Source organism: Malaya genurostris, chromosome 3 (genome assembly GCF_030247185.1).
Source record: "Malaya genurostris strain Urasoe2022 chromosome 3, Malgen_1.1, whole genome shotgun sequence".
In the NCBI taxonomy this organism is placed as follows: domain Eukaryota; kingdom Metazoa; phylum Arthropoda; class Insecta; order Diptera; family Culicidae; genus Malaya; species Malaya genurostris.
The window spans coordinates 32,273,511-32,291,084 of record NC_080572.1 but is presented as its reverse complement, the minus strand read 5'-3'; the positions used below and the strand labels follow the sequence as shown (position 1 = coordinate 32,291,084).

Genomic DNA, 17,574 nt, shown 5'->3' with positions numbered 1-17,574 from the left:
AATTTCATGTACTCCCCCCTATGGTGCTTTTTCAAGATCGAAAATTGTCAAACCTTTACCACCGGGCAGAACCCCTTAAGCATGTCCGATTTAGGTCAAATTTTGCATGAAGGCTTTTTTCGAGGTGCTTAAACTTTTGAGCACTAGAAATCAACGGAAATAGAGGTGATACCAAAATTTTGGCACCCTTATATATATAAGAGCGGTAAAAATCAACGTGTTTTGTCGGTTACGTCACTTATACAATCAAATCTCCGGAACCAAAAGTCACAGCCATTTGATCTTCGAACTTGATCAATGGCCCGCCAGTAGCATTCAAACGAGCCCAAGTTTTTTAAAATCGGTTCAGCCATCTCTGAGAAAATTGAGCGCGTTCAAATACAACGCTTTTTGTCGGTTACGTCACTTATACAATCATATCTCCGGAACCAAAAGTCACAGCCATTTGATCTTCGAACTTGATCAATGATCCGATAGTAGCTTTCAAACGAGCCCAAGTTTGTTAAAATCGGTTCAGCCATCTCTGAGAAAATTGAGCGTGTTCAAATACAACGCTTTTTGTCGGTTACGTCACTTATACAATCATATCTCCGGAACCAAAAGTCACAGCCATTTGATCTTCGAACTTGATCAATGGCCCGACAGTAGCTTTCAAACGAGCCCAAGTTTGTTAAAATCGGTTCAGCCATCTCTAAGAAAATTGAGCGCGTTCAAACTCAACGCCTTTTGTCGGTTACGTCACTTATACAATCATATCTCCGAAACCAAAAGTCACAGCCATTTGATCTTCGAACTTGATCAATGGCCCGATAGTAGCTTTCAAACGAGCCCAAGTTTGTTCAAATCGGTTCAGCCATCTCTGAGAAAATTGAGCGTGTTCAAATACAACGCTTTTTGTAGGTTACGTCACTTATACAATCATATCTCCGGAACCAAAAGTCACAGCCATTTGATCTTCGAACTTGATCAATGGCCCGACAGTAGCTTTCAAACGAGCCCAAGTTTGTTCAAATCGGTTCAGCCATCTCTGAGAAAATCTTCGAAAAGTGCACACACATACACACACACATACATACACACACAGACATTTTCCGATCTCGACGAACTGAGTCGAATGGTATATAACACTATGGGTCTCTGAGGCTCCGTTCGAAAGTCGGTTTTTCCAGCTATTCTAATACCTTTCTATAGAGAAAGGCAAAACCCTTCTTAGTCCACTTAGTGGAATTTTCATATATCTTTAAAAATCACCATAGGGGGGAGTACATGAAATTTTCGAATTCTAATACCTGTCTATAGAGAAAGGCAAAAAGCTAAAAGGGACAGTCTTGTTGAAACTGCTTGCAAATTGTTTAGATGTTTTTCGCATGTGTTACGATATATCCATGTATAAATTTCTAAACCGATATGTAGAAATGACGTAAACTGTTAGTGGAAAGTGTATTTATTCAGAATTTGTGCGTATATAAAGCGATTGTGCTTAATAATGTTTTTACGGGGAACAGTGAAGTGAGTTTCGAATATTGCACTCTAATTGTATATGTCAAATGATGTTTTTTGTATCTTCCAACCTTCTGGGCTACGCTGTCCGGTGTACTACTTGTATTCGGTTTTGTTTTCCGAGTGCTCAAAGTTTTCAGTGAGATAGTTCAATTTCGCGAAGTCGAATGAAGAAAACAGCAATTGAGAAAAAAAATTTTCAAAAAGAAGTTTATGTTTCGCTTATGTCTTTTTCTCCAATACAACATCGTATTTATACCTGCCAATATAGAAAAGATAATCGTGACTGAAATTTTTTTCAGTAGTCGTGTGCCATCTAGTGGCTAGTAGTCATTACGGTGTTAACTTTTTTTCGGTGACAGAGCGCCATATAGCTGCAAATGGCAGAAACCAATTCAACCATTTATGTTGGTTGAAAACAACGTTTTATTTCTCTAATTCAACTAAAAAATTAGTTGAGTGGATATGAAGCGTGCCTTAGCTAAGCACGTTAAATTGGTGAATTCAACTAAAAAAAATAGCCATTTCAACAAATATTTTATTATTATTAAGGGAATTATAATTAAAAAATCTAAATTAGCAAAAGTAAGATTTTTTAGTTGTCTCAAAAAATAACTAACTAAAATCAGAAAATCAACTAATTTTTTCGTCAAAATGCTGATTTCGGTCTTTCCGTGCTGGGATAAAGAACAGAGAGATGATTATGAAGTATTTTTCCATTACGGTTATTTTGCTACAATTCCACTGGACATGCTTTGCATTTATTTAATACAAATTAAAAATTGATTAAATTGATCCCATGATTGGTTTAAGTTTCGATTCCCAATCTTTCGATAACATTATAATTAAAAGAAATTTTAAATCACTTCGAATGAAGTGTATTAGATAAGTTCCTCGGAGTTCTCAGAGCGTGACTTAGGAAAACCATTCGCTCTTTTTTTCATAAGTATTACTTAGGAAGGGCAAAACCAAGCAATTATTCCAGTTCATTTTGAATTTCTTCGGTAGTTTGATCGTTTAATAAGCCTTTCAAGACAGCCTTGAAAGGTCTATTGGGTTTTACATCATATGAATAAAATTTATAAAGTTTCTTAGATAAATTCCCGAAGATTTCTTTAAAAACCATTACAATATGAGTATTTTGGAATCGGATTCTATTAGTAAATGTGATGAATCGATGTTTGAGATCGATCGTAATTCCAAGATGACAACTTTCAGTTAATCATAATTTCTAGAAATCCATAGGCGGATTTTTTCGTGAAAAATCGCAGTTTTGACGTTAAGCAACCACACAAAATTGAAAAAATGCCAAATAAAAATATAGGACTCTAGAAAAACATCTACTACAACTATGTTAACAGTTCGGCTGAAAAGTTCGTATCGTTTAATAGAAACACACATTTTTTTGCCAAAATTCGTTTTTATTATTCAACACAATTGCCATCAGAGGCGATACAGCGATTATAGCGATCTTCCAACTTTTTGATACCATTTTTGTAGTAGGCCTCAGTTTCAGCGATTACCTCTTCATTGCTTCTAAATTTTTTACCAGCGAGCATTCTCTTGAGGTCTCAGAACAGGAAAAAGTCACTGGGGGCCAAATCTGGAGAATACGGTGGATGAAGGAGCAATTCGAAGCCCAATTTGTTCAATTTCAGCATGGTTTTTCGTTGTTGTTTTTGATCGATTGTGAGCTCACGCGGCACCCATTTTGCACAAAGCTTTTTCATATTCAAATATTCGTGAATAATATGTCCAACACGTTCCTTTGATATCTTTAGGGTGTCAGCTATCTCGATCAACTTCACTTTACGGTCATTGAAAATCATTTTGTGAATTTTTTTCACGTTTTCATCGGTAACAGCCTCTTTTGGACGTCCACTGCGTTCATCGTCTTCGGAGCTCATATGACCAGTACGAAATTTTGCAAACCACTTACGAATTGTTGCTTCGCCCGGTGCAGAGTCTAAATAACACTCATCAAGCCATTTTTTGGTATCGGCGGCACTTTTTTTCATCAAAAAGTAGTTTTTCATCAACACACGAAATTCTTTTTTTTCCATTTTTTTCACAATAACAAAAGTAGCTTCACTCAAAATGCAATATCTCACAAACTAATAATCAGACAGCTGTTAAATTTATACACGTATCTTTTGAAGGTTGGTACTAACTGAAAATGGTATGGATTTAATTCTAGTGGCGCCCTCTCATAGAAACGATACGAACTTTTCAGCCGATCTGTTACTTGGATTTTTCAACTTCTGATATTTTGCGCTGAGATACAGTGGACACGGCGAATCATAATTTCTAATGTCGTTTTCGCTTGATGCCAAACCTAACCCAATTTTTACCCTAACTGCTGTCAAACCGTTTGTTTGAAGCTAGTTTCGAAACTAGTTTTAACGTTGTTGAACTGAAAATCGAGTCAGTTTCGAACCAGGTTTGTTAGTTTTTATATCAGGTTTGCTCAAACCCTCTTTGCTAAGAGCGAAACCAACAACTGCTTCTTCAACGACTGCTTTGTAAATATTTTTCTACGGAATGTCTTGTATTATGTCAAACATTCGAATTTGTTGTTTTGAACGCTAGATCTAGAAAATTGTTTTTTCATCCGTTTGAACCTAACCCACGCCCAAGAAAGCCACATTAACATAAAATTTCATTTGGATCTTACTTCCTGTCCCGATTACAGGATAGCGAGTGAAAAAAATTGCAAATTTAATAATTTGCTTTTATAGAAAAATATAAATAAATAGTAAATAAATTTACAGCTCTTGCCATTTGACAACAACACAAACTCACATATGGTATACCGGTCTTCGGTATCCGGTTCCGGGAGTACCTGGAATATTGGTCAAAAACCTCCAAAACGGAGCTTATTCACATTTCTCCGAGACGACTCAACCTATTCAGTTTTTTTTGCAAGAATACCACAATAATATTTCTGAAAATATGAGTTATAAGAGAAAGGTGTCATCATACCACTAAAAGGATTAAAACAGGTTTATATGGATGAGATTTAAAATACTTGCGAGACTTCATAATACAGGCAATTCTTGCGACGATTCTTATGAAAACAATTAAAAAAGATGGCAAAAAGTCTATAAATTATAGATAATTTCAAACAATTTTAAAACGGTATTGAATACACTTCAGGAGTATGACGATTTAAAGGACCTTTAATCAATTTCGCATGCTCGATGGGCTTTAAAATACAGACCAATTCGCACCTTCTCATTCTGGTAACAACACAGAAGGCGATAGCAACTCAGACGACGCCGTTCTGTCACCATTTTCTGGTCGTGGTCTGAGCTGGTCGTGGTAGATTAAAATTATTTCATATTGAAATCCCTACAAATTAAATAACGAATAGTTTCAACGATTGCACAATTCACGTTATAACGTTTTACCCATACAATGAAAGCAAAAATCGATCATCTCAGCACAACGCCCATCTAGAATGTTATCAACATTGAGCGTCATTTTTGGTAAATCCAGCATAGGTAATGGTGATGGTAAACTAATTCTATTAATTCAGCTTCTTGCCGTACAGTAGTACCGGACGACCAAACATGATCGTTGATTGCATTCTCTGAACGACCTATTTTTCTTCGTTCGGTTCCGGAACATTACTTTGAAAGATTTTTCTACCAAAGAGCTCAACACAGACGTCATAAACAACAGCCGAAAACTCTACAAATAATGGTTCCCGTACCGAGGCTGCAGCTTCAGCTAGACTGCGTGCATCGTTAGGCAGAAAAGGAATTGCCTAAAACGTACTACAGTGTCTACACCGACATTTTTCGCATTGTTCAAAGAGGACAATGGACCCAGAGTACGGGTCAGGGGATTTGAAATCATCATTTGGCAGTGTGCCCAAATTTAAAGGAAGGTTCACTCTTATTCATCTCCATTTATTTCAGTGGAATTGAAACTGAGTAGTTAGTCTGCGTTGATTTATTGCATCGTCTTCGCTGATAAAGATTAGTTAGAAGTAGTATCACTTTAACGAACACGCGGTGAATTCATTTCAGGATATTGTTGTATTTCAGAGTTGTGCAAATATGAGACAAACTTTTAAAGAATAGACTTGCATTGGCTTAAATGATTGGATAAAAACTTGGTTGTTTCACCTAACGACCTACGTTCAAACTATCAGTATTGCTGTGGTATTGTTTCCTGCGATAAACGAAATGATATTATGTCACCAATTATCCCAAAACACCCTGGTACGATCGAAAATAGCCATAATAGACATCGAACATACAGATCGGTTTGAATTTAGTCGAAAGTGGGAGTTATATTATCTCGTTTAAAAAAACTTTCTACGCCATATAACGTCTATCTACATTTCTATCCGCAACTGCTACTACTACTACTACTACTACTACTACTACTACTAGCAATCCGAAATTCGGATGATGACGAATAAAAATGCTTTTTAGTAGAGTAGTTTCACTTGTTTGAATTTGCTTCTCACCATGTTTTTATGATTTCGGTGAGGCAAAAATTTACCCCCTAATTTTGTAATTTGTTTTATTGAAATTTTGGCACAAAACCAGCTACCCGTTATATCGCTTCAACTGTTCTGTGTGTTGAATAGTGGACAGCCTTCCGATGTGTGTGTCTCGTGGGGTTAGTGACCGAACAAGTTTACAAATAGAATAGCTGAATATGTGGTGGACACAAACCGTTGGTTCCAGTTAAATTGAAAAACACGATAAACATGATATTTTTTCCTTAGAAATTCAAACGTAACGATTTTTTACTGTTTTCATGGAAACAAAAACGAAACTTTGGCGCAGTGCATTTTTGTATTACGTACTTATTTTTCTCACTCCCCTTCGCACTTTATGATTCGGTTCTAGGAATAGAAACATATTTTTCTTCCCACACCGAATGCTATAGTATGATTTCTTCAATCGTGTTTATAGGATGCTTCCAAATGAAGGGTGTATTCGATTAAAATGGCACACACATATAACCAAAAATGAAAACAACAGTGACACACACACATTACCATAGTCAAACTCTTGAAAATCTTGAAATCTTCAGGGAATAAAAAAAATACCAATGAGTTATGATTCAAAAACTTTGTTTTATTAAATTTCGTCTCCCATCCCAAATACTTTCCTTTTCATTCCATTCATCAAATTTGTACAGTAAATTTCCCCGAGGTTTTTGTTGTTTTAACCCAAATTTTGTTTTAACCCAAATTTTCCCAAAATTATGAAGCATTACAATAAACATAACCATTATTAAATGTATGTACGTCTTTCACTCAAACCGTTCAAATGTTATACAAGAGGGGCTGAGGTTCACTAGGAGATTGATAGTACCTATTATCTTTCTCCGAACAGTACCAGTCTAGATGCCGAAATGAAAAAAAAACTGTTTTAATTCACCTAGTGGTGTAACGATGCCTTTCTCATGTATAATATTGTGGTATTCTATTCAAAAATGTTCTCTTCGATTTTTGAAAGAAACCAAGAGATTTTTTGTGCATAACATACAGAATGAAACAGTGCTTTGCTAGGTCATCCTTAAAAAAACGAAGTGGGTTCACTATTATATGCATTTCCGGTATCGGAATCCGAGAACCCGAGAGTCGGTTTGTACGGCCACCAACTAACATGACGTACAAACTCTACTAGTTTTTGTACAAATTTTGAAGATTTTATACAAATTTTGAAAATTTTATACAAACGATAATAACGATTTAAATGTTTGTTGCATCCGAAAACATGCAGTAATTTTAGGTAGGACCATAAGACCTTTCATTTGACCCTAAGATTGGGAATAACGGTTTTGAGTCCAGTTTACAACATTTTTTACGGTTTTTGTTCCGCCAGTTTAAGTGACGGTGTACAATATTGAACACACTTTACCCTATAACTCCGGAACCGGAAGTTGGATCCGGATGAAATTCCGGAATTCCGTATGGGACCACGAGACCTTTCATTTGAATCTAAGTTTGGGGATATCGGTCAAACCATCGCTTAGAAAAGTGAGTGAGATCCATTTTGGTATTAATGACCCCAATTTCCGGTACTTCCGGAACCGGATCCCGGATTTCAGGATAGCCGGAATCGATTTGTTTAGTTGCCTACTGATAATGACTATCGATTTGTGTAGTTTTGAAACCAGTTCAGACATTTTTTTACGTTTTCTGTTTCGCCGGTTTAAGTGACGGTGTACAATAACAGATCGGCTGAAAAGTTCGTATCGTTTCTATGAGAGGGCGCCACTAGAATTAAATTCATACCATTTTCAGTTAGTACCAACCTTCAAAAGATACGTGTATAAATTTGACAGCTGTCTGATTATTAGTTTGTGAGATATTGCATTTTGAGTGAAGCTACTTTTGTTATTGTGAAAAAAATGGAAAAAATGGAATTTCATGTGTTGATGAAACACTACTTTTTGATGAAAAAAAGTGCCGCCGATACCAAAAAATGGCTTGATGAGTGTTATCCAGACTCTGCACCGGGCGAAGCAACAATTCGTAAGTGGTTTGCAAAATTTCGTACTGGTCATAAGAGCACCGAAGACGATGAGCGCAGTGAGTGAGTCCAAAAGAGGCTGTTACCAGTCGGTGTTGAACAGTCGTTCGCACCGCACGCGTATAGCTCTTGGCTCCTGGAATTTTTTTCTGGCAACCTAGAGTGTCATTGATTCAAGGCTTCAGTCTTTTTCAAGGCTACCTGAATCACTAACTAAGTGACTAAGTGATACAAAGAGTGATATTAGAGTGACTAAGTGATACAGAGTGATATTAGAGTGACTAAGAAATTAATCAGCCTTTTTTAAGGCTAGCTAGGAGTCTAATCGAAGACTAATTTAGCCTAGTTAATTTAATTTAAAATTTCATTAATTTCAAAAATGCCTGCGTCCAACCGGAAAGGCAACAAGCCTAAGGCTAAAAATAATTCAATACGGAATAAATCACAATCCGTTATTCAACATTTTTCTAATAACATTCACGATCTTATAGAATCTGAATGTAAAAATAAAAGACAACGGACGGATTTCCCTTCCGTTGATCCTATGCCGTCTAACAATATTTACGAGATTCTTCCTGAATCCGATTGTAGCGACATAGAAGAAAATTCTTCAAAAATTCCCAAAATGGACGCTTGTCGTTCTGGGAAGAAACATCAATCTATGCCACCAGTGACGGTGATGATTTCCGACTTCAAAGCATTCCGTACTGAGCTTTCTACTTTTCTCCCGGAAGTAAAAGTCTCATTTCAAATCGGACGAAGAGGAGAATGTCGAGTCTTGGTGGATGGATTGGAAGATTACGAACGTCTTATTCGATATTTGTCCGAAAAACTTCATAAATTTTATTCATATGATATAAAATCAGACAGACCCTTCAAGGCTGTCTTGAAAGGATTATCAAATGATCAAAGTATTGATGAAATTAAAAATGAACTAAAAGAATTGCTTGGTTTTGCCCCTTCCCAAGTAATACTTATGAAAAAAAGAGCGAATGGTACTTCTAAACCACGCTCTGGAATTTCCCATGAACTTTACCTAATACACTTCAATCGAAGTGATGTAAACAATTTGAAAACTTTAGAAAAAGTACGTTTCATTTCCCACATTAAAATTCATTGGGAACATTATAAACGGCATAATCGTATTGCTAACTTAACGCAATGTCGTCGTTGCCAAGGCTTCGGTCATGGAACCAAAAATTGTCATATGGATATACGGTGTTTGAATTGTGGTAAATCGCATTCGAAAGACGTTTGTCCAATGAATGAAACCACTGATAAATTTTCATGTTCAAATTGCAATGGAAATCATAAATCCAATTATTTGAAATGTCCTGTCAGGGAAAAAATTTTAAACGCTCGTTCGCTTAGACAACAAGTCAAATCAACTACCTTAAATTTACAGAATATACCTGAAAATTCTTCTAAGGCACCTGCCAATTCGTCTTCTAACGAAAACAATTTATTGACAGGTAGATCGACCTCGTCATCATCTTCTTCTAATGTCAGTTATGCTGGTATATTAGGTAGAAATCTATCTCCTATTTCTTCTAATGTAAATAATCAAAACACAGGACCGCCTTGCAGTTCTTCTTCTAACGAAAACAATTTATTAATAGGTAGACCGGCCAAATCATCTTCTTCTAATGGCAGTCTACCTACAAATATTCCTTCAATGCAATTCGCTTCTTTAAATGAAGTCGATTTAGGCGATATAACTGAAAATAAAATGATCTACCTACAAGATCAACTTTTTCAAATGATCATCCAAATGAATTCGACATCATCACTTTTTGAAGCATTTCAAATCGGATGGAAATTTGCAAATAATATTATAATGAATTTAAAATTTAACAGTGATGTTAAATAATTATTTGAATATTTTAAATTGGAATGCTCGATCTTTGAAATCGAGTGAAGATGAATTTTATAATTTTCTCAAAGTTCACAAAATTCATATTGCCATTGTGACAGAAACTTTTCTTAAACCAAATGTAAAATTGAAAAGTAATCCACATTATGTGGTTCATCGATTTGACAGGTTTACTGGAATTGGTGGTGGAGTTGCCATTTTTGTCCAACGGCAAATTAAACATCGAATTTTACCTTCTTTCAATACTAAAGTTATTGAAAGCTTGGGAATCGAAGTTGAAACCATTCATGGAATTTATTTCATCGCTGGAGCATATTTGCCATTCCAATGCACCGGCGAACAATTAAATTTCTTTAAAGGCGATTTGCAAAAACTTACAAGATATCGATCGAAATTTTTCGTAATAGGGGACTTAAATGCTAAGCATGTCCAGTGGAATTGTAGGCAAAATAACAGTAATGGTAAAATACTTCATAATCAACTCTCAGCTGGTTACTTTACAGTTCTTCATCCCAGTAATCCTACTTGTTTCTCTTCCGTGAAAAACCCGTCTACAATTGATCTGGTTCTAACAGATCAAAGTCACATTTGTAGTGAACCGATTACTCATGCTGACTTTGACTCAGATCATCTTCCTGTAACATTCAGACTTTCCAACGAAGCTATAATTAATCCAATTAGTTCTATTTTCAACTATCATAGAGCTAATTGGTTGGATTACAGATCTCACATTGAAAATCATGTGGATCATGAAACTATTTTAGAAAATTCTGCGGACATCGACACAGCAATTGATAATTTGAATCATTATATTATCGAAGCTAGAAATCTTTCAGTTCCCAAAGCTCAAACTAAATTAAATTCTCCTATCATCGATGACAATCTTCAACTGCTCATTCGGTTGAAGAATGTTCGTCGACGACAATATCAACGTTCTCGTGATCCTGCTATGAAAAACATAGTTAAGGATTTACAAAAAGAAATTAAACATAGATTTACTCTTTTGCGAAATGAAAATTTCGCTAAAGAAGTTGAACAAATTAAACCATATTCTAAACCTTTCTGGAAACTTTCTAAGGTTCTTAAGAAACCTCAGAAACCAATTCCTGCTCTCAAGGAAGGAAATCAAATACTTCTTACAAATAATGAAAAAGCTCAAAAGCTAGCTCAGCAGTTCGAGAGTGTCCACAATTTTAATTTAAACGTTGTGAGTCCTATTGAAAATGAAGTCTCACTGAAGTATGATCATATTTCAACCCAAGTGTTATCACACGATGACATTATTGAGACGAATTTTGATGAAATTAAATCAATTATTAGGAAACTCAAAAACATGAAGGCTCCTGGTAATGATGGAATTTTTAATATTCTTATTAAAAATCTTCCCGATGTTGCCTTGAGACTCCTGGTTAAAATTTTCAACAAGTGTTTTGCATTAGCTTACTTCCCAAAAAGATGGAAAAACGCTAAAGTAATTCCTATCCTAAAACCTGATAAAAACCCAGCAGAAACATCAAGTTATCGCCCAATTAGCTTACTTTCTTATATCAGTAAACTTTTTGAAAAAATTATCTTGTTAAGAATGATGACTCATATAAATGAGAATTCAATTTTTTTACCAGAGCAGTTTGGATTTCGTCATGAACATTCAACTACTCATCAACTTGTCAGAGTAACGAATATGATAAAATCAAATAAATCTTCTGGGTTATCCACTGGAGTTGCTCTTCTAGACATAGAAAAAGCATTCGACAGTATTTGGCACAAAGGTTTAATAGCAAAAATGTCTGATTTCCAGTTTCCTATTTATTTGATCAAAATGATTCAAAATTATTTAACTGATCGCACTCTTCAGGTTAGCTATCAGAATTGTAAATCTGAATTGCTACCCGTACGAGCCGGTGTTCCGCAGGGTTCGAGTGTAGCTCCAATCTTGTATAATATTTTCACATCTGATCTTCCAAATCTACCCGTTGGTTGTCAGAAATCGCTATTCTGTGACGACACAAGTCTGTTAGCCACAGGTAGAAATCTAAGAGTGATCTGCAGTCGCCTACAAAGAAGTTTAAATATTTTCAGTGATTATCTGTCAAAATGGAAAATTAAACCAAATGAAGCAAAAACGCAATTAATTATCTTTCCTCACAAGCCAAGAGCTTCTTTTCTAAAACCAAACAATAATCACATTCTCAAATTGAATGGCTTGGAATTGACATGGTCTGATCAAGCTAAATACTTAGGTTTAACGTATGACAAAAAACTCACTTTCAAGGATCACATTGAAGGAATCCAGGCAAAGTGTAATAAATATATTAAATGCTTATATCCTCTTATAAACAGAAATTCTAAGCTCTGTCTAAAAAACAAATTGTTAATTTATAAACAAATTTTCAGACCAGCCATGCTTTATGCGGTACCAATTTGGTCAAGCTGTTGTTCCACCAGGAAGAAAACGCTTCAAAGGATTCAGAATAAAATTCTGAAAATGATTCTGAAGCGTCCTCCCTGGTTTAGTACAAATGAGTTACACAGACTCACAAATATAGAACCATTAGATGTAATGTCACATAATATTATAAGCAAATTCCGACAAAAATCGATGCAATCTTCAATTGAATCGATTCGCTCTCTGTATTAGTTAGTAAGTTAGTATATAAGTTCCTTTTCCCCATTACACAATACAAGTAGGTTTAGAATTTTCCCTACACAAAAATCTCAGAATTGCGGAAGCAAATGATGTCTTCATGGTAATAACCAAATCATATATATATAACAGGGCTGAAAAGTCACCACTTGTGGCTGAACACCCAATTTAAATCTTAATAATTTAATTTTAACTCATATTCCAATAAATAGTTAATAAAAAAAAAAAAAAAAAAAAAAAAAGAGGCTGTTACCGATGAAAACGTGAAAAAATCCACAAAATGAGTTTCAATGACCGTAAAGTGAAGTTGATCGAGATAGCTGACACCCTAAAGATATCAAAGGAACGTGTTGGACATATTATTCACGAATATTTGGATATGAGAAAGCTTTGTGCAAAATGGGTGCCGCGTGAGGTCACAATTGATCAAAAACAACAACGAATTGATGATTCTGAGCAGTGTTTGGAGCTGTTATACCTAAAGAAAACCGATTTTTTTCGTCGATATATAACAATGGACGAAACATGGCTCCATCACTTCACTTCGGAGTCCAATCGACAGTCAGCTGAGTGGATTGCATGCGATGAACCGAACCCAAAGCGTGGAAAGACTCAACAATCGGCCGGTAAGGTTATGGCGTCTGAATTTTGGGATTCGCATGGTATAATTTTTATCGATTACCTTGAAAAGGGAAAAACCATCAACAGTAACTATTATATAGCGTTATTAGAGCGTTTGAAGGACGAAATTTAAAAAAAACGGCCTCATTTGAAGAAGAAAAAAGTTTTGTTTCATCAAGACAATGCACCGTGTCACAAGTCGATGAAAACCATGCTGAAATTGAACGAATTGGGCTTCGAATTGCTCCCTTATCCACCGTATTCTCCAGATTTGGCCCCCAGTGACTTTTTCCTGTTCTCAGACCTCAAGAGAATGCTCGCTGGTAAATAATTTAGAAGCAATGAAGCGGTAATCGCTGAAACTGAGGCCTATTTTAAGGCAAAGGACAAATCGTACTACAAAAATGGTATCGAAAAGTTGGAAGATCGCTATAATCGCTGTATCGCCTCTGATGGCAATTATGTTGAATAATAAAAACGAATTTTGGCAAAAAAATGTGCGTTTCTATTAAACGATACGAACTTTTCAGCCGAACTGTTATTGAACACACTTTACCTTATAACTCCGGAACCGGAAGTCGTATCCAGAGGAAATTCAGGAATTTCGTATGAGACCATGAGACCTTTCATTTGAATCTTGGTTTGTCACACACACACACACACTCACACTGCTCAGCTCGATGAACTGAGTCAAATTGTATATGACACTTGGCCTCCGGGTCAATTTTCACTTGTCGGTTTGTCAAGTGATTGCAAAAGGCAAAACGTATCCAAGAATAGATCCACTGGGTTCCTGCTTCCATGTCATAAAAGTCTACAATTGCAGAATTTTCTTTCTTCCTTTGGTTTGCAGATTTTTGCAACGTTTCACATCTGATTACTCTACTTTACTAAATTATGTCTTCATTCAACAAACAGTTTTTTTTAAATATTTTCTTATCACGGCTTTCCGTAAAGAAAACGGCAATTTCATATGCATAAGATCATTCTCCATTTCGTATAGCATAGACGATAATATTTAAACAGAGCCACTACACAATCAGATTTAGTATTGAGCTGTTTTGTCCTTTGGGCAGTGGACCGTCTTTGCTTCAGAATACCTGTAGAATACTTATACGCCCTTAGGTTCAAAATACTTATAGCTCAATTAATTTGGTTTCAATTAGAAATACTATTCCACCTACAGATTGAAAATAATCGATTTTAATACATTGAATTTACATTTGCAGGCCTCCCTAACATGGATTTCCTGAAAAGAAACGGTGGTTTTAAAGGATTAAAGGAAGTGGACAAAGTGGGACATTTTGGTTTAATGTTTATTTTCACTATTTAAATGTTATATTTATTGCTTATACACATTTGTATTGTCTTTAATAATTAAAAACCCGACTAAAATCTATTTCTATCTTAAATATTCGTAACGGTAAGTAATTATTCAGAACAAATCTTATAAAATCTCACAAAAGTGCCGTTTATATTAACAAATATTTATAAATATTTGAAAATCGAATATACCGTCAACAATTGATGGTTAGAAAATCATTTGCTTCATTTTTACAAAAACTGATACAAAATTTCATTGAGTAGAAAATCAACTTTTTCCTACCATTCTGTTGAAAAATAAAATATTAAAAAAACGATTACTATGAACATCAAGTAAATTAAATTCATTTTTGCGTATCGAAATTATCACGAGAAAACATTTTTCTCCGACTCGTAGTAAGCACAATAATACTCGGAAACGAAAAACATATCATGTTTTTGCCTTTCTCTATAAAAAGGTATTAAAATTGCTGGAAAAGCCGACTTTCGAACGGAGCCTCGGAGACCCATAGTGTTACCGATTTTAACAAACTTGGGCTCGTTTGAAAGCTACTATTGGGCCATTGGCCTGTTGAAAAAAAAATTTAAAAAACCGATTACTATGAACATCAAGTAAATTAAATTCATTTTTGCGTATCGAAATTATCACGAGAAAACATTTTTCTTTCCGACTCGTAGTAAGCACAATAATACTCGGAAACGAAAAACATATCATGTTTTTGCCTTTCTCTATAAAAGGTATTAAAATTGCTGGAAAAACCGACTTTCGAACGGAGCCTCGGAGACCCATATTGTTACCGATTTTAACAAACTTATGTTCGTTTGAAAGCTACTATTGGGCCATTGATCAAGTTCAAAGATCAAACGGCTGTGACTTTTTGTTCCGCAGATTTGATTGTATAAATGACGTAACCGACAAAACGCGATGTATTTTTACGCGCTCAATTTTCTCAGAGATGGCTGAATCGATTTTAACAAACTTCTGCTCGTTTGAAGGCTACTGTCGGGCCATTGATCAAGTTCGAAGATCAAATAGTTGTCACTTTTGGTTCCAATTATATGATGGTATATGTGACGTAACCGACAAAACACGTTGATTTTTACCGCTCTCATATATATAAGGGTTCCAAAATTTTGGGATCACCTCTATTTTCGTTAACTCTAGTGCTCAAAAGTTTAAGCACCTCGAAAAAAGCCTGCATGCAAAATTTGAGCTAAGTCGGACATGCGTAGAAAAAAAAATCAACTTTCTGGGGTTTATTTTTATATTTTTTCTAAGTCCGTTTTATGCAATTCTAAGCCTTTTGGCATCAAAATTTTTTTTTCGATTTCGAAAATTTCATGTATGAACGTATGAATTGTCAAGTTATTTACACTTTTATATAATAAGTATTCTATTGCTAATGGAACTTAATGTTGAAAAATCTTTCAGTGGCGCAGGGGGGGAGGGGTGTTTTACCCTTCCCCCTGCGCACGGACCTGAGAAATGGTGCAATTCGACACCGCTGGATTATTTTCATTGGGGAACGGTTAAAGATAAATGTTACGCCAACCATCCAGAAACAATAGAAGAATTCAAGCACGAAATTCAAATTGCTATTGATGACATAAGACCAGAAAAAATTGAAAATGTACTTAAAAATTTAGTGGATCGGATTGGCTACTGTCAATCCAGCCGTGGGGGTCATTTGAACAAAATTATTTTTCAAAAAAATTTCATAAATCAACCTTCCAAATAAATGTATGATCATTGAAATCTATCAAAACGTTTTATTATTATTGCATTTTTAAATTCTAAATTTAAAACACACCCTTTATGTATTGCATACATCTAAAGTATGTATCACAGCTCAGTGCATTAGTAAATAATGTTGTTAATGCCACTTCGCGGTTCAACACAAATCGCTAAGCAAACGTAAAGCATTTAGTCGTAAAGGTTTTGGTACCTCGTGGGTCTCTGCTAAAGTGCACATGAGTGGATAGACTAACAGTAGATCCGAATTTAATTATCAGATACCCGATCAGATGGTAATACCAGAATTATAACAACTGGAGTAATTTATTTCAGAAATATTTTGTAACAAATTTAGACATATTTTTAGCTGGAAAGCTTTTAAAATAACAGAAAATACTCTAGCGGAAACCAAATCGTAACAGATTTTGGAACGTTTGTATCTCAATTATTATTGAATTTGATATAACTACAGAAGTACGAAAGCAGAAATTTATAAAAGTTGTAAAAAATTAGATAGCAAATTTAACACAGAAAAACTATGTCCCAGCTCATTTTTAGCATCGTTTCGATCCAAAATTGTTGAATGATTTTTTTTAATTTTTTTTTAATTTTTTTTATTTAATGATCTGATTTCTTCTTTTAGTTTTTTGAAATTCTGATCATTATGTTTTGATAAAAAGCTACGGAAGAACTCATTTTTTTTCAATTATTGAAATTCATTATGAGTCTTGCAAATGAAAATAAAACATCATAACTGATTTTTTTTATTATATTGTTATCATAAGTTTTAACTTTCAACTGTTTTCATTCGTTAAATATCTCAAATTAACACAAATTGTTATACATATCAACTGATGATATACTTGTGTTATGATATTGTTATATGCATCTGATCGGTTAGCTTTCATATAACTGCTGTTAGGAAGGCCAAAATGGGTTTTGAGGACCCTGTGCCTTCCAGGAAGATCATCCGGCCCTATAATGAAAAATATCGCTATACCAACTTAAATCCGCCCGGTGTTTTTTTGTTAGAAGGGTGCGTCTTACTCATTTCAGACCTTCAGGGAAAAACACGAAGCTTCCCCACGTTACTCAGGTTGGCAATCCACTCCATCATCCTACCCCTCCCCGTTCTCGCAGTAATTAGGCACAATACAATATAATAGAATATAATATAATGAAATATATTACATAATAAAACATAATATATATAATACAATATGAAACAATATAATATAACACAATAAACTATAATATAATGTAATATAATATAATACAATATAATATGATACAATGCAATGCAGTATAATACCATACAATATAATATAACATAAAATAAAATAAGACGATAGTATGAGAAATAATATGATATGAT

The 17,574-nt window shown here is 34.8% G+C and overlaps 1 protein-coding gene across 1 annotated transcript in view; it reads right to left on the bottom strand.

Annotated features, from left to right (window-relative positions):
• Positions 1–5,853: 5,853 nt before the first annotated feature.
• The window catches only part of LOC131433756 (uncharacterized), a 47,987-nt gene continuing 36,266 nt past the window's right edge, over positions 5,854–17,574 (bottom strand). Inside the window, exon 3 of the mRNA XM_058600349.1 lies at positions 5,854–5,899. Within this exon, the coding sequence (XP_058456332.1) occupies positions 5,854–5,899 (46 nt within the window). The remainder of the gene's footprint in view (positions 5,900–17,574) is intronic.